The sequence below is a fragment of the Dromaius novaehollandiae genome, chromosome Z (assembly GCF_036370855.1).
Source record: "Dromaius novaehollandiae isolate bDroNov1 chromosome Z, bDroNov1.hap1, whole genome shotgun sequence".
In the NCBI taxonomy this organism is placed as follows: domain Eukaryota; kingdom Metazoa; phylum Chordata; class Aves; order Casuariiformes; family Dromaiidae; genus Dromaius; species Dromaius novaehollandiae.
In genome coordinates, this window is record NC_088132.1 from 82,240,103 (window position 1) to 82,266,066 (window position 25,964).

The 25,964-nt window shown below is 40.3% G+C and overlaps 1 protein-coding gene across 3 annotated transcripts in view; it reads right to left on the minus strand.

Annotated features, from left to right (window-relative positions):
* Positions 1-25,964, minus strand: part of LOC135324913 (dymeclin) — a 218,362-nt gene that overhangs the window by 93,598 nt on the left and 98,800 nt on the right. For 2 of the 3 annotated variants that reach the window (XM_064501988.1, XM_064501989.1), the window contains exons 12-13: positions 17,370-17,483; positions 15,870-15,964 (exon numbers count right to left, since the gene is read on the minus strand). In XM_064501988.1, coding sequence (XP_064358058.1) covers positions 15,870-15,964; positions 17,370-17,483 — 209 coding nt within the window. Of the gene's footprint in view, positions 1-6,735; positions 6,905-15,869; positions 15,965-17,369; positions 17,484-25,964 lie in introns of those variants that run through there. The other variant, XM_064501990.1, reaches the window with a different exon arrangement.

Below are 25,964 nucleotides of genomic sequence, written 5' to 3' on the forward strand. Positions count from 1 at the left end.
ATGAAGTTCTGTTAAGAACAGAAGTTTGTGTATTAGAACCAGACACAAGGAACTGAAGACCCATACAAATAAAGATATAAAGAGCTAGGAGGAAGGGCTGATACAGTACCAAAGCCTGAGACAAACAATGAAGGCATTAATCATGCGGATGCACCAGTTTTTGGAAAGCACATATCCCTGGCAGCTTAGGAAATGCTACTATGGGAATGTTGCTTTTGAAATGTTCTGTACTTCCATCCTTTGGCCGGACACTTGCGGTAATTCGTAAACTCTACCGAGGATTATGGGAGATGTCTACTACGCTGGGTTTCATACAGACATTTGCATCTGCACAAGCCACAGGTCTGCAGCCTGTATGAACCTGAACGTCCTTGGTCAGGAGACCAACGACCACCAGCGAGAGGGGGCTCCCCGGCTGTCGCTGACAACCGCTCAGCCCGGCTTGTCTGAGCCGTCCACGTTTCGCAACGTTATCCTACTCCGAGCCCAGTGTAAATTGTGGTATTTGGAGAAAGACCTATTTGCGGACCCAAGAGCACAATTAATGAGTTACAGAAACATGTCTCTACACAACTTCACAGCAAATTTATTTATTCATTGCAGAACTAAGTGTATTTACTTTACCTAAAAGCCTGTTCTTTCCTAAACTTGCTGAAGGCCATTACCATTAAAAAAGTTGAGTCATTCAACTGCTACAAAGACCTGATGCACGTTAAGGTTCTTAAATCCTGATTTTGTGTGTATGTGCATGTGTGCGTGTGTGTGTGCATGTGTGTGCGCACCTGTGCCTATAGTTTCACCCTCCATTAAAAGTGCCAGATGTTTTAAAGCATAATATTCCTTCCTGCGAGCCATGCAAACTACGGTGAAGGAATATGGTGGTGGGAAATGCCTTGGCTCAAGTACTTACGGAAGCGGAAATTTCATACACAGTTATTCTGTCCTCCTAAATGCAGTTAGAAAGCCTATCTGAAAATCCTTACTCAAGTGTGGGGTCTAAATTCAAGATTTCCGTGTGTGCTGGAAGGAAGCTCTTTGGAAGGGACTGACCCAGTTCATATGGATTTGTTATCAGTAACTGGTTTATTATCAGTAACTGGTTTATTTTCTTCTTCAGCAGTTGCTCCCTTACTCATACCTATCCTGTTTCTACACACCTGGATGTAGAAATTAGTTCACTGACATGCAAAGCTGTGAAGACATCAGACATATAAATAATGACATTAGTTAAATACGAAATAACAAGCAGTCTTGCAAGAGAAAAAAACAAACACGATTTATAATCAATGATATATTTTGCTTCATACTAATCTTTACTCACAGCAATAATACAATTCTAGCTTGTCAAAGATAAATCCCTGTGGCATTATTCACGCATTTATTTAGACCATACTCCAAATTTTTTTCCAAAGACAAAAATTTCTAGAAATAGATCAGCATATGTTGTACCCACAAAAAACAGCTAATGAGCCAAAGAGCCTGCAGTGGAAGAGAAGAGGCAGGTTCAAGCAAGTCATTGTCTTGAGTCACCTCTATTTCTGTTGCAGAACACCGTCCTATAAATACATCTCATTCAAAACAAACTGAGAAGACGAGACTGCAGTTTCTAAGGTTCTAGCAGAACAACAAACAATAGTTTCTAATAGACTATTTAAATTCTTAATTTCCCTTTGCCCCCCCCCCTTTTTTTTTAATCAATCTCAGAAAATCTGACACAGGGCAATTATTACCACAGAACACACTTTTTAAAATGCAAAACCCGTAATATTCAGATATAAAAAAAATTGGAAGACATCAAATGAAAATAGCAGGTGCTAAATTCATTACAAAAAAGGAAGTAATGCCTTAGCAAACACCACGTTAGAGCATGGTACGCACTACCAAGGAAGGCTGCTGTGGGTGCTAAGAGCACTTAGCTGGCTCAAACCGGGACTCTGAAGGCAGATAAACCCCCCGCCGGCAAACTGCTGGGGCCTGGGAGCCTAGACGGGGGAAGCACCGCTGCACGCTTGGTCTCTATAGCCTTCCTACGCAGCCACCAGCAAAGGCTGCTGGAGAGCGGCTTCCACGTTCGACTGGACATTGGTCTGACCAAATGGCAAAAACTGTTCAATCTCCTTGGCAATACGGAAAAAATAATGAGGCAAATTTACTTTTCTTCTGGAACTCGCTAAAGTCATATAGTAATTCCTAGCAATACTGCATTTTGCTGCAAACAAGCCTCCTTTCATAAATACATCACACTTTTGGTTGTCGGATTATTTTGAACACCGCAGCACGTTACCAAAGGTCAATTTGTGAACGGTGGGAAAAAGAAAATGAAACCAAAAATCCCAAATACAATTCAACGGAAATTATTTTTCCTTGAAATATTCAGGTGTTTTCAAGTAACTGAAAATTATTAAAACTTAGAATGATCTCAGGTAAATTAGATGAGGGAAATGCCTAACCCACATGGATTTGAGTTTGGAGGCACCCTTGCTCTAGATTTCAAATAAGAAACGCCTAAATGCTTTCTTTACTCTGCTATGTACACATTATTTGGAATACTGTCTGCATCTGATTTGCACTAGGAAACCTACCTGAGCTTCTTCTACTTTGTAGATTTCAGAAATAAAATTAAAATATATATATAATATGACAATTTTCCTTATTGGAACTTACTTAAGCAATTACCAAGACAACTCATTATCTGCATGCTTAACTCTCTTCACTGACTCCGACTCAGAGCAGCGATAGCGTACACATCGCTGAATTTGCTATCTGCTACAAGCTGCCTAGGTGAGAAGGGACAGAAGCTGCAACAGCACATGAACCTTTCAAGCATCTTGCCCAAATCTGAGCAACCACCTCTCTTTTCCCTTTGACTCTCAAAAAACAAAGCAAGAATGATTAAAGTCCTTCTAAAGCAATTATTCTGCAATTTGTACGTGGTGCACAGGACACAAGCCCAGGGTTGATTCCAGCTCTGCCGCTGGAGCTGGGATCTGAACACTAAGGATCTGCGAAGAACTGACAATCTCAGTTTACTCTGCAAATTCATCTGTAAAACAACACTAGAAGGGCAGCACAGGTATTTCTGCACAAATTTAACAGAGAACAATAGCAATAATTCAAGACAGCAAGCAAATCTAAAATGAGTTACAGGAGATAACGATGGCCAAAACACTACAGGTGACAAACAGCGAGTGACAGGCAGAGGGCAAGGCAGAGACGGGCTGGCAGGCTGGCCTGTCAAGACAAATGGGAGACAGGCAGTACTATGGAAGGCTTTCTCCAAATATTGCTTCCTCTCCATAGCAACAGATGTGCAAGATAAACAGTTTTAAAAGCTGTAAGGTTTCACCAAAAAGAAAAAAAAAGAAACCATTTAATTTCCCAATTTGAAGGCTATTATCAAACTGTGCTATTTCCAGAGAACTTATGGGGAAGAGTAACCGTGCATTAAGGTAGGACAAGGAGACTTTCCACCCCCCAAACAGCAGCTTTTAGTTGCATACATGAATCTGCTTGATACTCTAAATTTCCTGAAATAGATACCAAGACTTGCATTTACTTCAGCCCTTGGGCCAGGATTTTTGGCTCATTTGAATCACGTTCGTTTGATTCCACATTCTGCCTCGTGGTGACCAACAGCTTGTAACACTCCGAAGTACAGCACAATTTGGCAGAAAACTACCTGTGCCAAAGCAAAACAATTATCACAAAGGCTACATCTTACAAGTCAGGAGAGACACGCAAAGTGCTCAGGGACGACAGAAGTATATGGTCCAAAGTTGAGTTTTTAGCATGGTACGTGCACCTCCACTCTTTCATATGAAAAGCCACAGTATGCTCAAGCACTCTGTGTAAGCTGGTGCAGAAGGAGACATGGAAAGTAGACATTGTAATGAGCCTGCTAGGCTACAGCGCTTCAAACTCCCATCCCAAAACAACTTCCATCCCAACCTCACACCACATCCTCCTCAGGGTGAGAGGAGCTATTCAGAAACTAGGCATTTGCCGGGATATATTCTAGCATTTCGCACAGATCCAACCTATCTCAAAATCAAGCTGTCAGTCTGTCCATCTGGGAAAACTCCAGGAGCGTGAGCTCGAGGGTGCCGGGCTCAGAGCACCTCTAATGGTATGCGGCATTTGGTGGCTTCCACCAGATGGATAGTGAGGGTATTAATGTCCTACCGGGTGCCCACTAAGAACCCCCAGCAGGTTCAACCAGGCTTAAACCAAGTTCAACGATATTTCCATGCTGGAAACAGCTGATATGAGCCTAAAATCTCGCCTCCATATGTTACACACAGGCAAAGAGGCCAACTGCATGTAGTACCCACTCCTCTTTCTGTGGCTAGAGCTAAAGCAGCGTGGAACGGTATTTTAATATCTCCGAGCACCACTACACTCAATGCACAGTAACAGAGAATGCTCCATTCGTTTCAAAAACTAACTCAATTACGTTTCTACTTTGCTAAGCCATAGCAATAGAAGGACAATTCTTGCTACTATTCTCTTTCCCCTTATCTTTACAATTGTCTCATTCTGTCAGTCTTTTCTACTAATTGCAGTGACACCCCCCAATTTTGGAATGGCTTATCAGCTTATAAGCTTCCCCGCAGCTAATCTAGGTCAGCGAGCTACTAATAAGGCCAGCATATGTTTCTTTTATTTAACACCCTTGACATCTTTGTATATTGTTTCTATATCCCAACAAAAGCCTCTCCAGAGATTCTGGAAACTCCTTATAAGTATCAGCGACACAGCGGACAATAAAGAGCATGAAAAGCAATTGCAAATAGAGCAGTGTGTCTGTGCCAGTGAACAGCTCATGCGAGAACAAGCCAAAGCTACCAAAAAGCCGAGGCTGAACAGTCGATGCGAAAATCTCTTCAGGTGTCCTGCTGTGCACACAACTCCTCCTCCTAACAGTCCGCAGAGAAAAACCAAGTTTTTCAAACGTTGCTTGAACATGGCAATATCAAAGGCCCTTTTCCAAAAAGCCATTTTCAGAACATCTCTGGGAACATCCAATAAAAATGGGATTATCATTTTTGTAACATACTGCACGGGGCGGGGGGGGGGGACAATAAAAAACATTCTCATCCTGCATAAGCGCTCATAAATAGAATATCACTTTATATCCAGGTTAGATATAAATGGGTTCTCCTCTAAGCTAAAATGTTCCAAGGACTATTTCAAACTGAAGAAGCACTAAAAGCGAAACATCTTTGAGGATTTTAATTTTTATTTTTGAGGCTATGTCAGCCAACAGGTTCTGTGGCCACCTATACCGCAGAGAATTTATCTCCAAAAATTTAAGGCGTACAGCACAGGGCAAATGTCACCAAAGCAAAGGACATACATGGGGGGAAAAAAAGACCCACATCAACACAAATTTCAAAGTAACGTAAATTCATCAGGCAGAGTATTATAGGACAACGGAAGTTTGCTAGGATGGACAGGTCTTTCTCCTCTGCTTTCAGGCAAATGTACAAAATCAAACCAACCAGTTGCATGGCACACAAATCACGTGAAGTTGAGAGCACAGAAAGATGTTTTTCTCATGGTTAGAAAAAAACCCAGTCCTACTGCTGCTCTTACTTCCATTAAGAGTATTTCCTTCTAGCACAAGTACAATTCACATGAGATGCAAAAGAAAAGGAGGGGAAATAACTACCTGTTACTTTTGAACAGCCCAGAGCAGGGATTTTTACATTTCATCTACAGAAGCCAGGATTTGCAACTACACCACTCACAGTATCCACAGAGGCAGATAATATCACTCGTTCAGTGAAACTACTGATTACCCTCCTTTTCTTTTGTTAAAAAAAAAAGGAAAAAGAAAAAAAAAGGAAGGGAAGAGGAAAGCTGATGCTCAGAGACTCAGTATTTAACAGCTCTGGCCGCAGGACATTAATTCCAGAACCCCTTCTGGAGCTTGATCTTTTATTATTATATAATTTGACTTCTGAAGAGTCTCCTGACGCACACTGGTATGAAATCAGCAGCAGATCCTTTTCTCCAGGGTTTTCTATTATGGACACGTCTCTGTTATGAATAAGATGAGTAAGCTGAGATCTAATTTAATGGTCCCATTAAGATTTGAACCCAGGATATAAAAGACTTGTCTATTGATCATTCTCACAGTGGCATTAAAAAGCTGCTACACATGTCCAGGTTGCCGGTGGGCTTGGTATTACGCCAGCTTACACGTTTCAAAGCATCCTCAAGGCCACGCAGCTCTAAGCAACAGAAATACCTTGTTACATCCCCAAGGGAGAACTACTAAAGGAAGCAGAAGAGAGTTTCCATGCTATGTGTTGATAAAGGTACAGGTTGGGTTATTACGTTTTAGCTCTACCTACTGACATCTTAATTATATTATGCTACTCTTTGATTATTAAAAACTGAAAGCTGACACTTCTGAGATAAGAGTTTTTAATGTGAGTTTTCAGAGAGTGAAGGACTTCCACCTCTACATTCAAAATGATTAATAGGAACATTTATATTTAAAAAATGACTCCAATTTAATGGCGTTCATTCCTCTGCTGTAAGAAAGAAGCCTTAAAGACATGTTTAAGAGAAGTACTACACATCCCATTCACTGAATTTCTTCTGCTCAGGTAGCACATCGCATTTAAAGTTTCTAAGTGCCTGCTATCCGGAAGTCTTATCATCCATTTGGAAATGAGAATCCGGTATCGGAAGCAACTCCTCTCTGTTCCTGCACTTACGTTTTTAAATGGGAATTAGGTATCAAACAGCTTGGAAGTATTCAGGCAGCAACCTGGCATTTTTCTTTCCCCCCAAATTTTGCTCCCTAAGAAGTGCCTTTGGTGCGGGTGACTCCGTTTCACCTGTTTTCTGCACCAACTGTCCCCGCTGCGTTCTAGCAAGCTTCTCTCCTGCACTGTGGACATAAGAAAAAAAACAGGCAGGAAAACCAGAATGCTCAGACAGCATAAAGCAAGGTGGGAGAGCAACTTGTTTATCTTCCTATGTGAGCAGCCTAATGAACTTCAAGCCAGCAATTACATCCCCTTGTTGTCACAGTTAAGAAAATTTATTAAGCAATTGGTAAATCCTAATCTCACATTCATGCGCTACTAATTTCACAATTTTCAGTTCAGTGTGGCCCCTAATAAGCAGGTCAGATTACACGTCTTCCTCCCGCACTAATATTTTTCTTTCTTTTCTTTTACCAGACTATTTCAATAAGTAAATGCCTGGCCAGCTCAAAATGTTCTCTGCTTCCATAAGATCCTTTTTGGAGAAAGCTTAGGTTTGGAGTTAAAAAACAAAACAAAACCCCAAACTAACAACAACAACACTGCCAACCCCCAAACCACCTTGCTACAACTTACCTCTAAGGACCTGACGATGGACATGAAACTATTCTGAAATTACTTTTTTTGCTTTCCAACTCAAGCGTGTGAAGTAGGGAGCGCCTTCAATTGCTCCCCAAAGCCTATGGACCAAAAGCTCCATGTGCACACCTGACTGGGGCCTTAACACTAACAGTTTCCAAAAACTACTATAAAGTTTGAAAAAATGTGACTTCAAACTTGCAAGCCAGGGACGTGAATCTGTTTCTCAAGCTCAGCTCTCTTCTTTTGGCACTCAGTTTCAGGAAGTTAAGCTACCTCACTTAAGTGTTTAAAAAAATGCCACTGACACAAAATTTCAATCAAGTACCTTTTTTTTTTTTTTTTTTAAATAAAAAAATCACAGATCAGGGCAGGGAAGGCCTTGATACCAGACCTAATTAAGACGTGCATTTCAGAGTCATCATCATTCTACCAAACAGTGACACGTGAAAATTTTGATCGATTTCCTCTTTGTCCCCAATTTATAAAAGCAACAAAGGTAGGGGAAAACACAGGAAAGTAATATGCTGTCTTCATTTAGGAATAATAAAATATGACACAATCTGCTTATATAGAGCCTATGAAAAGGTAGGCATAAAGTATATTCAAGCAAGCTAAAAGGTCAAGCATTCCAAAAGATAATTTGGGGAACATTACAAAGACATATGATTCTATAAAGGCAACCGATAAAGGAAAACAGAAAGAAAAAATACACTTTTTTTTTTTTAAAGGGATACTGTGAATTAGCCAACATTCAAATTCACAAAACCCAACAGATATTCACACTGTAAGCTAAAACTATCCTTGGTTTTATTCTTGAAGTAAGTCATTACACTCACATCTTTCCGGATGCACATTACTCCACATTTTAGTAGACTACCTACACGGCTTCATACACAGGATTATAAAATATATATGTAAATCAAAATCCAAAGCCTTCTTCAGGAAAAAGCCAAACTAAACGATCAGTGCTATGAAAAATATATTTTGCCCTCATGCCATATGTATTTTTCACCCTTTGTAGCATTATCTACAGTAAGCTTTTATTTCGCATCCAGCATGAAATTTGCTGATCGACGCCACTTGCAGCTGCTAAGTACTTAATTATTAACAAATATGTCGCATGAATGTGTAAAACTGAGAATAAAAAATAAAGACTAATGAAAATGTAATTCTTAGAACAAAATTGTTACAACAACAAAGGGAATGGGAAGGAAAAAAAAACTTTTCTATAGATTAAAGATGTTTTAAAAAACAGCATTGTCTATTCAGACAGAATACTAATGACCTACAGTCACTTACTTTTCTATGCCATTGCTATCAAAACAGCAATGAAGATCATGCCTTGCAATTGTTCCAGCACTACTCAAACCTCATACTCTGAAAAAGCAGCTCATAATATCATAAAAATGTACAGAAATGCACACATTTCAATTTTCAGATTAAAATGGATTGAATATCATCAATTGAGCTCAAAACATGAATTTTAAAGCAACATCATGCACTCTTTCTTGAAGAATTTTCTTTAATTATTTTAACAGAAGACAACCCCCTGAGACTACTATAAGAAGAAACAGTGGTAGAAAAATGAAATAACGAACATAGTAAACTACAAAACAAATCGTTTGGCTGTGGAGGTAAAACTCCACAAAAACAGCAACACGTGTTAGAATGGAGGGGAACTTTTTTTCTTTTTGGTAGCTTACAAAACGGTTGATACTGCCAAATGATGATGACACTGTTAAAGGATGAATCACAGCATCATTGAGGTTGGAAAGGCACCTCTAGAGATCATCTAGCCCAAGCCCCTGCTCAAGCAGGGTCACCTAAAGCAGGTTGCCCAGGACCATGTCCAGTTGGGTGGACCCCACAACCTCTCTGGGCAACCTGTTCCAGGGTTCAACCACTCTCACAGTTAAGTGTTTTCTTATGTTCAAATGGAATTTCCCATGTTCCAGTTTGTGCCTTCTCCTCCTGTCACTGGGCACCACTGAAAAGAGTCTGTCTATCTCCTTTATGCCTCCTCATCAGATAGATATTCATGAACACTGGTAAGATCCCCCCCCCCCCTCCTTTTTCTTCTCCAGGGGAAACAGTCCTGACTCTGTCTCTCCACATACGTCAGATGCTCCAAGTCCTTAAAGATCTTTGGGGCCTTTGCTGGACTCACTCCAGTAAACCCATGTCTGTCTTTGGACTGGGAAGCCCAGCACTGGACACAGCACTCTGGGTGTGGCTTCACCAGGGCTGAGTAGAGGGGAAGGATCACCTCCCTTGACCTGCTGGCAATGCTCTTCCTAATGCAGCCCAGGATACCATTGGCCTTCTTTGCTGGCTCATGGCCAACTTGCTGTCCACTCTAGGACCTTCTCTGCAAAGCTGCTCTCCAGCAGGTCAGCACCCAGCCAGTACTGGTGCATGAGGTTACTGCACCCCAGGTGCAGGGAATTGCACTTCCTTTTGTTGAACTCCATGAGGTTCCCCTCTGCCCATTTCTCCAGCCTGTCAAGGTGTCTCTGAATGGTAGCACAGCCCTCTGGTGTATCAGCCACTCCTCCCAGTTTTGTATCATCTACAGCCCCGCTGAGGGTGCACTCGGTCCCATGTTCCAGGTCATAAATCAAGATTTTAAACAGTACTGTCCCCAGTAGCGACTGGACTCCAGCTGGATTTCATGCTGCTGATCACAACCCTCTGATCCCAGCAATTCAGCCAGTTTTCGGTTCACCTCACTGGACACTTATCTAGCCCGTACTTCATCAATTTGTCTATGAGGATGTAACGGCGGACGGTGTGAAAAGCCTTACCAGATTTGATGTAAGCAACATTCAATGCTCTCCCGTCATCCAGCAAGCCAGTCATCTTATCGTAGAAGGCTATCAGGTTGGTTAAGCACAATTTCCCTCTTCTAAATCCATGCTGAATACTGCTAATCACCTTCTTGCCCTTCATGCTTTTGGAAATGGTCTGCAGGATTAATTGCTCCACAACCTTCCCAGGAATCAAGGTGAGGCTGACCCAGCCTGTAGTTCCCCAGATCCTCCTTCTTGAAGATCAGAGTGACACTGACCTCTTCCAGTCCTCATGAACCTCTCCTGAACTCCTTGACCTTTCAAAGATAATCAAGAGTGGCCTCGCAACGTGGGTGTGGGTAAGTCTTCCCTGCTCCAGACTTCACCTCTGGTCTCAGGGACCTGGGATTCCTGAAGGCCAGTCTCACCAGTAAAGACTGAGATGAAGAAGGCATTAAGTACCTCGGCCTTTTCCACACCCTTTGTCACCAGGGCCCCTGCCCCATTTAACAGCAGGCCAACGTCTTTCCTAGCCTTCCTTTTGCTACTTATGTACTTGTAGAAGCCATATGTACATACTTGTATGATGTAAAGAGGAAGAAAGGTTTCCACCCCTTGTCAGATGACAAAAATAAGTCTTAGGGAACCACAGAGATGCAATCATCCTTTACTACTGAAGTATCAATATTTAAGGACACTACCTGAGACTCTAACAGAAAAAAAGTAACATTGAGCTACCCTGAAGCCCAGCATCATGCTCCAGGATATCTTCCACCCCTCATCACCATCAGCTTCAAGGCTAGCTGATCGGTGAGAAATAGGGTTAGGATCTCTGCGTCTTACAGATACTCAGCAGAATCGGTATGGCTGGTTGCACATAACTCACTCTCCGCTCTCATAAATGAGGTAGAGCAGGGTTAGGATGACACTCAGGTAAAACATACTATACTCTCATGATCCAACATGCACAGGTAAAAGAAGTCTCTGATTTGCTAAAATGCAGTCCCTTTTAAGCAGGCCTTTTTTCCCTTATTCCACCTGATTTCCATGAGCATTAGGAGCATGACAAAAAAACTTCTTATTTCATATCCTCCTCTGACTCCCATTTAATTCTCCAGGATAGCCAAAGGAATCAACAAAACATTACATTGATATAAATATGCGATATCTTTTGACATTTCTCTTAAGTTCCTACCTCTCTGTCATCTAACGGGGAGAAGTACAACTGATGTAATGTTGTTAGCAGTTCACACAGCCATGCATGTGAGTAGCTGTGGCAACAGAGTAGAAAAAAGGGAAAAATGATGTTTCTAGCTCTATAAATTCATTTTATGTTAAATGTGCATGCCTTTAATTAGTGAGGTGTATGGCAACCTCTAGTGGTATACGCCTGCTTAGAAAACAGCAAGCATTACACTACATGAAGCTATAAAACATTTGCCTTAAGAAATCAGTCGTCTTTATGCCATTCATTTTATTAGAACAACAGAGTGAGAAGATGCCATCACAGAGCTGTTCAGGCAAAACACCTTTTCTCCATTGTCAAGTGTGTCACACGGTACTATAGAAGGCAGACTACCTATAGAAAAGTCAAATACCACAAAAGCTGTTTCCGAATAGGTTAGAGGAATTAATGCCAACGGAGGTGTGGCTTTAAGCGACACACTGAACTCTTGCAATAATATGCCACTTAGGTGTGTAGTTTTACTTACTAATAATTGTACCGGGAGAATAAGGCAGGGCAAATGAAGCTGATACGAGTAAACCAGTAAAAACTGACCTGTCCAATAAACCAAGCACAGGAAAATCCTGCCCTCGCTGCAGGTGTGTAATACCTCACCTGGCTGTGGTTTGCTGCTTAGATGTGATCTGGCTGTCTCTGGTAGTCTAATCAGTTGTGACAATAATGACATCTATGCAGATATTTTTATAATAGTCTACCAGTATTATTTAAAGATACTACAGGGGTCAGCACTTTACAAATAGGAGAGAGAATGCAGTGCAGGTAATATTCTCAGCACTATGCTGATTAAATAGCTTCTGTGCAATTAAAAACAAACCCTTCCACAATTAACAAAATAACAAAAGACAGAGGGGAAGGCTCTCAATATATATAAAGTCAGGGCAGTCTACAGTAGAGGACATGCAGCATTAAATGCGTCCTGCGCTGCATCTGATTATAAAACATCTATTACATCTACTTTTACTTCCAGCAGCTGCTTGTGATAAAAGAGACTTAAACAAATCTGTCATTTTTCTTGCCTGCTGGAATGTGATATAAATTACCCAATGTTACAAAGTTGTATTTTACTGAGATTCTAGGTATACTCTATTAAATATTCTCAACGAATTCTTTCATAGAGAATAGTTTTCATGATTTATAACAATTGGCAGTCTCTGCTCAGAACTGGATTAGGAAAAAAGCTCGCATGGAAACGGAATTACTTCTCACATTATGGAAGGAATCATTAGAGCATCTGGTGAGGCCTGAAGTATGACCGTCTATTCACTTGTATTGCTAAGCAGATTTTAAGTTAAGTGCTTCACAGCTATTATAATTTTAAAAACTATACTCTAAAATACTTAGTAATAAAGTTCCTGTTTTCTTTTTAGGCTTTTCCTTCACAGAAAACACTTTTTCGTTAGGAATACTGTGGTTATTCCCTTACAGAGACGCTTGCACTCTGATGACAGAATCAAAATCTAAGTATAAATATTCTGCTTTGGGACCATGGAGCAACTTGGGTCCATCCGTGATGGTCAAATTTAATAATAGTGACTAACAGGCTCCATAAGCTGGGAAAAGGAAGGACAAAATATCTCTTATGAAATACATGTGCCCATAAATATTTATTCCTATTGCTTTTCTTGATAACCAAGACTTTATAAATAAACTATTCATCTTGAGAGGAAATCAGTTTTAAAATACTTCCTTTACGGTGCCTAAGCCTGCCTGGGAACCCCTGGTTGTAAAGCTTCCGAGAAGAAAATTCTACTATATTAGCAGTAAAATATTACAGGAGAAAGGCTCCTCTGGAGGTTACTCCTCCTTCCAGCCTACCCGTGTCGTAGTCCCACAGGACATTTTATTACAGAGTTTAATACATTTTTTATAGTAGGGTCTTCGGATTTATAAGCAACCACAATCATAGTGAGAAATTAAATCACAACCTTGGTGGCCATTCTTGTGTCTATTGTCCAGATGTACAGCTTCTAACGGCAGAATAGGATTTGGGGTCAATATCACATATTAAAAAAAAAAATCCAGTATATTCTTTAATCCTCCTCTTGTTTTTCTGGTTCTGCTTCAAATTTAAAGTCACTTTCTTTCATCACAACTTCTACTATACAGTAATAAACACCAGTTGTTTACAAAACGTCAGTCGCTTAAAAACATTAGTGTGGAATATCTTTAGAGTATATAAAAATATCATATTCTATATGATATAATATAGATCATGTTGCCCTTTGTTTGCAACTCCTTCGAGTTGATGGGCATGCCCATATTCTGTGTCTATCCTCACATTATTTCCACCCTGGAAAATACGACGCCAATCCTGCCAGCACCCAACGGTTGGCATAACCAGCACCCTGCTCAGACAACTCTCCCATCAGACTAGCCTAAAATTTTTTCAAAGGCTACAGGCTCACAAACTAAATTATCTTTTATCTGCCCCCAAAGACGACTGAAGAGTTAGCCTCAAGCACAGCCTTACTCCCTGAATAAAGACAAGACAGAGCAATTCTCAGTGCATTTGAACCTTCGTTAACGTTAATTGCAATAAAGCATTGCCTCCAACCCCATGCTAAGTCTCTGCTAAATGCTGTACAGAAACCAATCAAGGCAGCTACTAACAGCTTACATTTTTGGAAGAGCTAAGAATTTTGAATATGCCATTGCTATTGTCTTTGCTCTAACATCTTTCTTTCTATTTGGCATTATATTTCAAATGTGGCTTTATTAGTTCTTTATACAATAAAAGAGCACCCTCCAATAGATAATTTGACACACAGTTTAAGTGCGACAATTTTTCTTTTTGTTTTCTGCCACTCACCATTATGGCCTCCTTTCTGCACATAACAGCATGAAGCAACAAAAGTTTGCAATTATACCTCTGGTAAGAATATTAGCACAATTATTTCACCACTAAAATCAAGTGGTCAATGTTAAAGGGACATTTTAACTTTGCATGTCTAGACAGAAGATGAATAAGGCATCCTGGCTTTACAGAAAACTGCTGACATTTTGCATGCAAGGAGTGCAAGAGAATTTCACTGTGTTGCACATCCTTCCTTGGGCCTTGAGATGGATCTTAAACCTCAGGGAGTCAATCTGTCTCAAAGATGCAGTTATAGATGGTGAAAATAGCACACGAGAAAGCTGGAAAACCCATCAGGAAAAATGCAGGTGCCGGGAGGAGCCTCGCTGCCTGTAGAAGCTCCGGTTACGTTTCAATCAAAGCAGAAAGGCTGAGGTTAGATTTGTGGAAGGGAACTGAGATTATTCCTTCCACCCCTTCTCACAGGCCAGGGATCTGTGACTTCACTTCAGAAGTCAACATCAGTAAAGGCTTGGAAAGCTGAGAAGAAATGCACGTACACTCCAAACTTGTGATATGAGAAATGAGAAGTGCAGGTATTTGAGACATTATCAGAGACAGGTAACAGAAAAAAAGCTCAAATTCAAATTCTGAACACCCATTAACACTGCCAGGGGTATGAAAAGACTGTGTGTGTCAAGCAGGGAGAAGGTAATAACAGGATGCATTCATGCTGGTTATTAGTTAATATACCAGGAAGCAAGCATTTCCAGAACACGAGGGGCCAAGAGAGAATTAAATCCTGAATAGCACTGGTTTAAGAACAAAATGTATTTCTTGTTAACCCAGTTCTTTATAAAGTGTACAGGCACACAATTACCATTTACTTTTTCTTTTCTTTTTTTTTTTGGCACGCAGTCTATACTTGCCAAGCACTATAAAAGTTTACTCCAAATTGCATTAATAAGGACTTTTCTGGTTTGCTTTGGGGTGTGCAGCAGGTTGGCTGCAAAGATGAGATCGGTACCTGATGCATGATTACCTGCCTTTACACAGTGATCTGGAGCACAGAGAAAAAAATGAGAAGGACCAACTGCGATATCTACTTTTCCAAAGATATAGCGCTGGTTTTGGAACCAGGGCAGATATTGATTAACTTATCACTATAAATTATCATTTGAAACTATAGGTGTAGGGTCTATGGCCCATATTTGCAAGATTCTGTCACAAAATAATCACTATGTTTTGCCTGATTTAACAAATAAATCTTTTGCCAAATGTACAGGAAGAACTGAACCAAGCTGAAAATCTGGCGTGTGTAGTATGTGAGAACCACCCCACAGGGCATCTTTGTAACAACCTGATACGTGACTTAAAAAGCATAGCTCCTACAAATCACTGAAAATCTTCCAGTTTAAAAGCAAATGCTGAGCTATTCTGTTAAGAGAACAGTCAGAAGTTTCTCAGAGACAGAAACTAGTGTTGTTTGTGCATTCAGAACAGAACCAGGCTCTAGAAGCAAGTCACACTTATTCAGGGTTAACTGAGTTCCAATTTCTGTTACTTAGCTCATCAATATCTACTAAGGCATATAAAATTCAAGCTCCTCTACTCCTGAGTTTCAGCAGAGAAAGAGGAGTTTAAATAAAGCTCTGTTTCAGACGTCTTATATTTACCTGATGATCCTCTGAGCAGCATATTGATGAAGTGAGCGGAACTGTGCTGACATATTTGCTAAGGCTGCCAGACAATTTGTGTGAAGGTACTTGTCCTGTTGGGGAAAAAAAACAGGGAGGAGAAAAATACATCAAACTCTCTTTTTTATATACAGCAATACCTGCTAAAGGAAACCACTCAAAAGACTAATAAATATCTGTTGCTTTATAGGAAGCAACCGAAGACGTACAGCAAAACTGCTGATTGCGTACTTGAGGATATTTTAAAGATGTTTTCTATAAGGCTTATAAGAGTGTTTTCATACAGATTTTAGTGAGTGTGCACACATGTGTGCACACATGCGTGTACGTGTACATGTGTTGCTCTGAAACCATTTGACCAGATATGCATTTAAATGGCAGCCCTATTAAAGTGAAGGCTTTTCACAGACGCGACAAACTTCACAATCCACAGCCATATGGGAGTCTTCAGTATCAACTAAATTTGGTCATAGACAAATAAACGTGGATGGGGCTACTGCTCGAAAGGGAAAAAAGATTTAATCTTAAATCATCATACTGACTTATCGTGATATTATTAAAAATAGCAGGGTTTCCAACTGTACATTCAACTTTCACAAGAAACAGCTATGTGACTTCCAGACTTTACTTCTATTCGGGGTGTGACCAGTCCCTATGCATCAATGTTTAATCATCTCTACAAGTAAAGAATTTCTTTTCTCTACACATATCTAAAATATACATTTATACCTGAGCATAACAAATTCAAAATTCTACAAATATATACCAAAAATCATCTCTTCTAGTTGGTATCATCATAAATGTTAAATCGTTACGTTCTCCAAATCAAAACGTATTTAATCAATTTTTGCGTTGTTTTCAGTTTTCATGTAAAAAAAAGTTCTGTGACTTTATTTGTTAAAAGTATTTTAAAGTGCCTGATAGCATCGTTATATGTTTGATATAAGGTTTAGAATCATATGCCTAAAAAATTCACAAAAATAATCTATAAGGTTATGAAGTTGAGGCAGTTATGCTTCGCCAGAACTCAAAAAGGTCTTATCCAATCACTGTACTACTTCATTAAAAAGAAAAGAAAAAAAAATCTGACAACAGAGCTGAAATTTCCACTTCTGAGTAGCTTCATACAGGTTAAAAAAAAAAAATCTGTAAGTCTTTATGTGGAATTTTTTCTTCTTATCTGAACTCTGTTTCTTTAAGGAATTATATTATCTAGTTCTGTACTTGGATTATGGACTTTAGAGAATTTTATCCGATAAATTGAATGATAATACAGAAATTGTGTTACAAGTTCAGAAGCACTTAATGTTATGCTTAGTTAATATGGCTGATCTTCCCATTTCCTTCCGTCCTATAGCTTCAGGTGCCAACTGGTTGCAACAGAACCAAGAAAAATCCCACACCCTGTTGGAAATTGAATTCGTAGTGTGGATTTCTAGCTTCAACAGCATGTACGTAAGCGTTAAATATAACTCTTACCCTTGTCCGTGTCATGTTGTACTGGATGGTTCTTATCACGACCAGTATCAGAAGACTCCCAAGTGAGATCTCTGTTAAAACACGTTCAGCATACCAAGTGATATTTTTCAATATCTGAAAAAAAGAACAGAAAATTCTTCAGCCCTTAGGTCTACCCTGAATAAGAACCCAGCAAATTCTCTGGACTCTCACATCCCTTTACAAAACCGATGGCATTGTAAAGCTAAAAATAAACAGAAAGGTCTCTGCAGTATTATCACCTGGTAGATCTCATTGACTTCTTTTATAAGCCATGTGGAAACACACCTAGACCTGGAAAGATGATTAAAACAAGCTATTTCATAATTTCTAATACCCCACACCACCGTTCTCTTATATTCTTTCCGATCTTAGCCTTCGCACATCAGAAAGTCTCCAGGTCCGCGCTAGCCACCTGCGTAGTGTTTCCAATTCCTTCCCGTTTTCCCTCGTGACCAGCTGGGCAAGAGGCAGCACGTGCAAGCTCCGACTGAGTGGCCAGCATGCACACGCCGAAGGACACCCAGCCGACGAGCGAGGGAACCGCTCGCTTCATCCGGACACCTCTCTCTCAGCAGCGAGGTCGCTCCCCTTCACCTAGCTAATGATATTCACTAAGCGAAGAGGAGTCTCCCATCTTTGCACGCTCTCCACTATCAGGTTGACCACCATTTCAGAGGGTCCTGCAGAAGGAGAATCAATATGCTCAATATTCCTCCTGGGATCTTCAGCCAACTCACCTGGAGCAATATAACAGACTTCTACACAGCACCTGCCCTGAAAGATGACTTAAAGGCTCAGTAAAAATGAGTTTACAGGAACTGCCCTAACAAACATGGATAAGACCATCCTCTATAAATTCAGGGATGTTCTGGGCAGTAAAAACAAGAATTTGCTATCAAGGACTATTTCACACAAAGCTATCATGCTATCACTTTTTTCTTTAATATATGAGGCACATTTCAGTGAAGCTTCACATTTCACGACAAGAATGTAGATGTCTCAAAAAAATCTAAAATCAACCTCATTGACCAGCTTCATTAATTAACCTCTTCTCTCAAGAAGTCATATGAAAACATCATCTTCTGACTGTAGCCCTTCTTCCCACCCCTTCTTTGATGACTAAAAAAGTTTCTTGCCATTCAATTTTCATCATTTCTGCTTTTAGGATTCCCACTTCCTCCCACTGACTAATGGCCCACTTAGCAAAGCCTCTTCCTTCTGTAAGAGAGGGGATGAATAAGTAGTAGCTAGTTTCCTGTAACAAAGAGATCCGGAGATCTGGCCACTGAATGACTTGCAGAAGACAAAGAAAAGGGAATACTGGGAACTACTGCAAGCTGCTTCTTGTTTTTACATTATTTAGTCCTTCTGTCTGAGATGAAGAGGCTCAACCCTATATGTTTATATATATACCTTATGTATCTATTTGGTGAAATTCTGGAATATTTTTAAAGAACAGCAATTAAAGATGCTTTCGGAATCTAAAGCCTTGTACAGCTCCCCAAAACCAGACCATTTACGTGATGGCATCTGCAAAGGTTCTCAAAGAGCGCAACACTAAATGTTGCAAGGTCTGCAACACTGGTGGCAAGGTCCAGGCCAACGCTCAGGCATCTGTTACTAAGAAGCGTTACACCACAGCATCCCTCTCTTGGGCAATACAGGAATCTTCCACCAGAATTCAACATTGCCAAAGAGCAAATAACTCCACGTCTGAAAACAAGAAAACTGGTTGTACTTTCACATGCATTTAAGATGTGGGCATGAGCTAACCTGGAAAAACGTACAACCAACACTTAGGTACTCAGATGTGCAAAACACCCACTCTTCTCCTTAATGGAAATGGAAAAGGGTGACTTAGTTTAACTGATAATCAGGTGTTTACTTCTCAAAGGTAATTGAAAGTCATGCTTTAAATGATATAATCACTTGGTTGCTAATCACTAAGAGAGCACTGTACTGGAATCCAAAAAGGTCACCCCATATTTTTAGTTTCCACAGAACTAAATTTGTCATTTAAAATTCTGTATTTAATATATTTAAGGAGATTAATAATTATAGTAATACATACTGTTCTACACGTTTACACGTCACAAAACACTCCACACGGTTAGTCTCCCTCTGATGTTTCTTAAGATCTTAAACTTTCTATTAAAAGAACTTAAACGTCAAATATTTAAATCATAAATTAATTAGGAACTAAAGAAAATCATTAGGCCGCATAAAGTGCCTCCTGGTTGGTTTCATAATTCAGTGTACTACGCCAACTTTTATTTATCTCTGCAAAAGAGTACTGGGGAAATATATACTGTATGTATGATTCTTTCTTGCCGCCCCTGTTTTGCCACCATCACCATCCAAACCCTGTGGAAAGAGCAGGCAGTTTGTCCTTCCTCTGCCTACTGACTGAAGGCCTTAAATTCACGTATTGGCAGATGACTATATTTTGACAAGAAACAAAAACAAAAGCAAAGGTATTTTGCAACTGAGGTGAACAGAAGATATACTTCAGCTTACAAACAGAAAATAGTATAGTATCTGCAAAACCTGTATCACTGGTCATTAAAGCTGGGTTTTGTTTCCCCACAGCCTTACACACACTGAACACATTTAAATACTAACTTGTTTTGTTTTTAGAACTGCTATGGAAATTATGAATAACTGAATTGTATTGGAGCTGGAAAGAAATGAGTTGTCCCATCCCATTGCCAGCACAGGACTGTTCTTTAGGGCCCACACTCAACATCCTTGCTCAGCGCTGTTTTAGATGACTCAAGCAAAGAAGCTTCCACTTGGCAGACCATTCCAGAGCTCAAACACCTCAATACCAGGACTTTCCCCCGGTTTTCAGCTTACTTTTCCATCTTTGCCAGTTTTATCCCACTGCTGTTTGATAATACTCCGCTGGACCATCATCAGAACTTCCTCTCCCTTAAGATTTATATTTGTTTTACCACGTTCTTCTGTTTAATGTGATTTGGGGGCACCCTGCAATAAAAACTTATATTTGTATTTAAAGTTTTCCAGTTGCCATATCAAAGGTTTTCTTTATATACTGTGGCTGCAGTCACAATAATGACCTTCCTCGGATATCCCAATATCGCTATCTGCAGACATCAAAATTGTGCTGATTCCTGAACCACTATCAAAAACTGAAAGACAGACTCTTAGTCCACAAGTGTCTCTCTCTACATCAATAAGGAAACTCTTTAATAACAAAAAGCGAAGCTGAAGCTTAACGTACTGAACTTAACAGCCCTTAAGGATATTTTTTTATTTTGTTATTCTCCTGTAAGAAAAACTCAGAATTGCCAGAAGTCCTGATTTAACAGGGTTTATCCCCATATTAAAACCTCTCTCTCTCTCTAAAGCAGTCGTATTTACAATCCACATCTCTATTAGAAGCTAGATAACTAATTTATCCAACATACCAAAGTATTTTAGTTAATGTGTCCAAAAGTATACTCCAGATCCAGTGCCTAACCTGATAATCACAACCACATGCTACATTAAAAAAAAAAAAAAAAAGAAACAAATCAAAACACACAAACCTTTCACCATCAGAGCACTAACTCTAGTGATCACAGCTGGTTACTAATCATCTCCTGCCACTCAAAAGCAACAAGCCCAGAGCATGCCCTGAGAGGGTTTATGCACAATTCAAAGCTTTCAATTTGTTAATTTTTGAATTATTAAATACATGATAGTTTTCACGCAGTGGAATATGAGTAGCCTACGTAAGAGTCCTATAAGAATATTAACAGAACAAAAATCATTGCAGATGACAACTTGTTTTAAAGGAGAACATACTGCTCCAGAATATTAAAAGTTGTATTTCAAAACAAACACTTAACAGGGAAGCTCTTATTCTTGTTTTTTAATCACCTTCCTGATCTTTTTCTTCCATCAGTGAGCTGCGGCATTGCGTTTTTGCCATGCTCCCTGCAGTCGTGTTTGGAGTACCACTAACGTAACCAGAAGGCAGAACGCTCTTCCCCAACCCTTTGGGATACGATCTGCAGCAAAGCAGCTCCTTGTTTCAAAATGGATGTATTTTACAACACACTGCTGAACTTCTTTCCCAGTTAGCAGCCTTAATTGCTGAAGTACATTCAATGTGCACTCGCGCAGTGCCTGCCTTCCACGAAGCCCCATCAATTGGCAAGGGATTTATACTACAACCTGTGAAGCATGTAAGATTTTATGTATTAAGCTTTTTTTGAGGACCCAAGAGGCTCTCAAACGCCACCGTAATGGAAGTTGCATTAGTGCTGAGGATGGAGAGACTAGACTATAATTGCTTTATGTCACCTACTCTCTGAAATACTCAGAAAGAACAAAACCTACATGTCATTCTGCTGCTTTTCGTACGCCAACTTCTGCCCTTGAATCTCAAGCAAAAAGTACATCACAGGCTCTCATTGCTTTAAAGGTTTCTTTTCATTATCAGTTGGGCTAAAGTCCTTCCTGCCTTCCACAGAATAATCCCACCTACACCGTTAAAGAGTGGTTTTGCCAGCTCCAAAACATGAAGGACAGCAAGACCTATCCTCTGAAAGCCAAATGAAAGCACAACAGCAGCAAAGACCTTTAAGAAACATATTCCAACAGTTCATCCCCCAGCAAACTTCCCAGTAATGACAGAACCATTTGTGATTAGTCAGAAACATTCGAAACAGCTGAATTAAGAGGAAAAAATAAATCTTTTTAAAGGTAGCAGCATTCTTGCACAATTTCTCCTTTGGCACGAGTTTGCCCAGTGTTTGTGGTATGGGGATTGCCAGCAAAATCTGGGTTTTGCTTAACACAAGGCTCTGGGAGATTTTTATTTCCCTCAGCACACTGTAGGATCCTACTGAAAGTAATACAAAATACTCAAGAAATAATTGCACATGTGTTTTATCAAAATTCTAAGTCAATAGATGAGAAAAACCCATGTGGAAAAAGAAGAAATCTATAAACTTTATTCTAGACAGAGGTAATGCTTTGTAAGCACTGCCTTCAAAACATTTACCCAATAATCTTCCAGGTTCTGCTAATTACACATGCACTTACACTTCTTCCATCTACCTCTCCCCCTTCCTCTCACTGTAACTCCTTCCATGTCTCCTGAATCTCTTTCACAGTACAAGAGACATTTGAAATAGCATCCTACTTATGATCCAAACCCTCTCCCATGCTTTATTTCTTTGGTAGGAAGGAGGCCTCCTGAAGCCCTTCTTTCATGGAGTACTCCAATGAAGACTGCATTTCTTCAAATAGCCATGCTTTGCATTAGCCTCTGCTGAAAGGACTAGGTGTTTTTCAGATTAACCTCCTAAAAACAGGATTTGTATCCATTTAGTACATTTATGCTTGGAAAAAATTATGCACGAAGGCCCATGGAACAAGAGCGACATCCCAAATATCATCCCAGACTAGAGATACTAAAATGAAAAAGTGAAAAAAAGATGCAGCCACTGAACAATATTTGGTAGGCTGAGGAAACTCATCTTAGTGGCTCAGCTACTGTAGCTTGAGATACACAATATCACTTCTATACCACGTATGAAGACACAAAGTGAGAGTATTGATAATTAAAAATATATAAATCCATTGTCACAAGCTACATATTGGAAAGGTCAAAAAATTGTTAGTTGTCTGACAGAGGCTGAATCTTCGAAGTACGGTAAGTATTAAAAGCCTTGGCCACCTCATGGAGAAACCCCCATAAGCACAGCCAGGGTATAAAGCTAAGTGTGAAATGGTCATCAAAAGACCTACAGCAGCTCACCAAAGAAAAGGTGCACAGGAAACGAGGGCTTGAGACTAGCAGTAAGAAAAGTTTTGTATGTTTTTAAATTTGCTTTACAAAGAGGAAAGGGTGGTTTGTCAAACCAGAAGCAGCAAAATAAGAGAACATTGCTCAGAAAAACTCCAGAGGACTCAGAATCTTGAAAGCCTCTTGTGACCGGCATAGCCGGACACAAAAACAAATAAGGAATGAGGTAGTGGTTAAAAGTAGACAATTTCTGTCAGCACCTTCCAATTTCCCACACTGGAGCTGAAGCAAAGCAAATGGCTATAACCTATAGTTGGGAAAAACAGTTTCCATCATATTGTTTCACAGTACTGCAGTGCTGGCGAGAGTGAAACATGTCAACAGCAACACGCTGAAGTGTGAACATTTCTGGTAAACATCTTTTGCTAAAAGGATAGGAAATCGGAACAAGAGGGAAAGACTTCGGACATATTTAAGAGAGGAACAGTCAAGGGTGAGCAGCAAATAGGAAATATGAAATCACTACTGAGAAGGTTTTCCAGATAGAGCACGCTACACGGGGATGAGGAGAAAGGCTGAATTTCTGGCTGCAAATCACTAATGTTATTTTAAGACAAAGTGAGGAGGATATAAAATGAAAGCAAGTCCTACAAGGAGTTTTAGTAAACAAGGACAACTAGTCAGGACTGAAAACCTAGAGGACTACAAGGAACAGCCCAAAAGAGGAAAAAAAGTCGAGCAATATTTTTATGAAACAGACTACTGGAAAGTCAAAAAGATAAGTTAGTTGTGTAATTAACAGGCTAAATATACGAGCTTCACTGCAAAAAGGATACTCTGCTAAAAGGGAAGCAACTGAGCATCCTGCAGCTGTTAGGCAGAAACCTCTGATCAGACACAGCAAGTTAGAGAGCTGTCACAAGTTATGGCTGCGATAAATGCTAGCATGCATATTCTAGCCTGTCTCAGCTGCAAAGGGACTGGCTTGAAGGTGTTGCAAATTTGCACAGTTGCAAAGTGCTAAAATAAGCCTACACAGTCAGTCACTTAGGCTGCAGTTAATAGGCTGTGATTTCTTAAAAAGAGCTAATTTGTAGCTATGTAAATATATCGGTTTTCGAGAGAAGGTTTTATACAAAGGGATAGATGAACTGCCTTGACCATGAAAAATGTCCAAAGTTGACCACTGCACGCACTTGAAAGCTCCAGAAGAAAAATGTACTGTTATATGAAGAACCACATATGATCATTAAGTAAAACAGTCACCTACAGTAGTATATAAATATTACAGGGATAAGCTGTGGTTGCACATTTCATTTCCTGACCTCTGAATGCTTAGTATACTGAAAAATTAACATTTTTAAACAAAATGTAACTGTGAAAATGGGTAGTAAAACCATTATTTGTTTTGACATCATGCACAATGTAAATCCAAGCCAGTATTACATAAGGGGAAACATTTCCAGACGCTTATTGAAAACTTACAGAAGCATGCTCTGAAATGATACCCAAGGATTGCTTCCCACCGCTCCCGAGATAAAGTAGACTTATCCTGGGATAAAAGATCAATTTACTGATGATATCACCAAGAAGCTATTTCTTAGGTTCTCTCATTATGAGTGAAATAGCAACGGCAACTTCCTCCCATGAATAAAACCGGGCTCATGTTTCTTCCCAGCTGCTTCGGTGGAAGTTATTCCATGATGCAGACGCCTGCACTTACCCAGCAAATGAAGCACTGACTCATTCGCCCCACCAGTTCCTTTACTTACACTGTGATCTGCTACGCGGGAGCTGGAATTCACCTGGAAACGTGCTCTTAATCTATACGACCGTATTTGCCAGAAAACAGACCTTGCAGTAGCAATGCAAAGCTGACAACTCCAGAATTTTTGCATATGGCAGCTTATTATTTTTGTAACAATGCATCTAACGCAATGCTTTCTAAACACAACTTTTCTGCATGTAATTTCCCAGGCATATTTCAAATAGCAAACAAACCTCCCTCCCCACACCGAGAAATTCCATTGCAAGCTACTGAAACTCATAATCATTTGTAGACTTTAGCTTTAGCAGGCAGTTATTTGAGAAAACCGGAGAAGGTGACAGTAGCAGGTGTCATTCTTGTACAGATGTGCCCTGAGAAAGACAAGATGTGCTCTTCTGCTGCGGGTCTGTAGCAGAGTGTAGGATCTTGGGAGTCTCAGCTCCTGGTCCGTGCCCTCCCAGAGAGGGTGTTCCCACAGGGCAAGAGGAATGGGACTGGGACAAGTCACATAGGCTAAAGGAGGACCCTGAGCCCTCCCAGGCCTCCAGTTGCATCATTTTCATCCACCCATAGCTCCCTGGGCCATGCCCAAGCCTTCATCCACCCCATTCTCCCTCCCTGCAGTCTGTTCCCCATTCCTTGGCCAGCTGACCCATTCCTTCTCAGATCTCCCTCTTCCCGGCCTCCCTTTTCCTCACCCACCCTTCCTCCTTCCAGTCTCCTCATCTAAAAGCAGTCTAACTTCAGCTTCTCTAGCATTTTGTCGCTGTGCTCCTAGCCTCCCTCTTCTCATTTCTTGGCTCAGCAGTCCCAAGTCTCACCTGTTTCTTGACAAATTTCTCTCTGTCTCTCTCTCCACTTTTATCCATCCCATGTTCCTTGCACAGCCAGTCCTAACCAGAGCCCTGTTCTCCTAACATTTGTCACACCAGGCCCTTTTGTTCCTATATGCTTTCTTCATTCCCCCTGCATCAAAGCATGCAGCTCCAACCAATGCTGTCTAAGGAGCAGTAAGTACACCGTTAAGAGTGCAGCCCCATCCTGC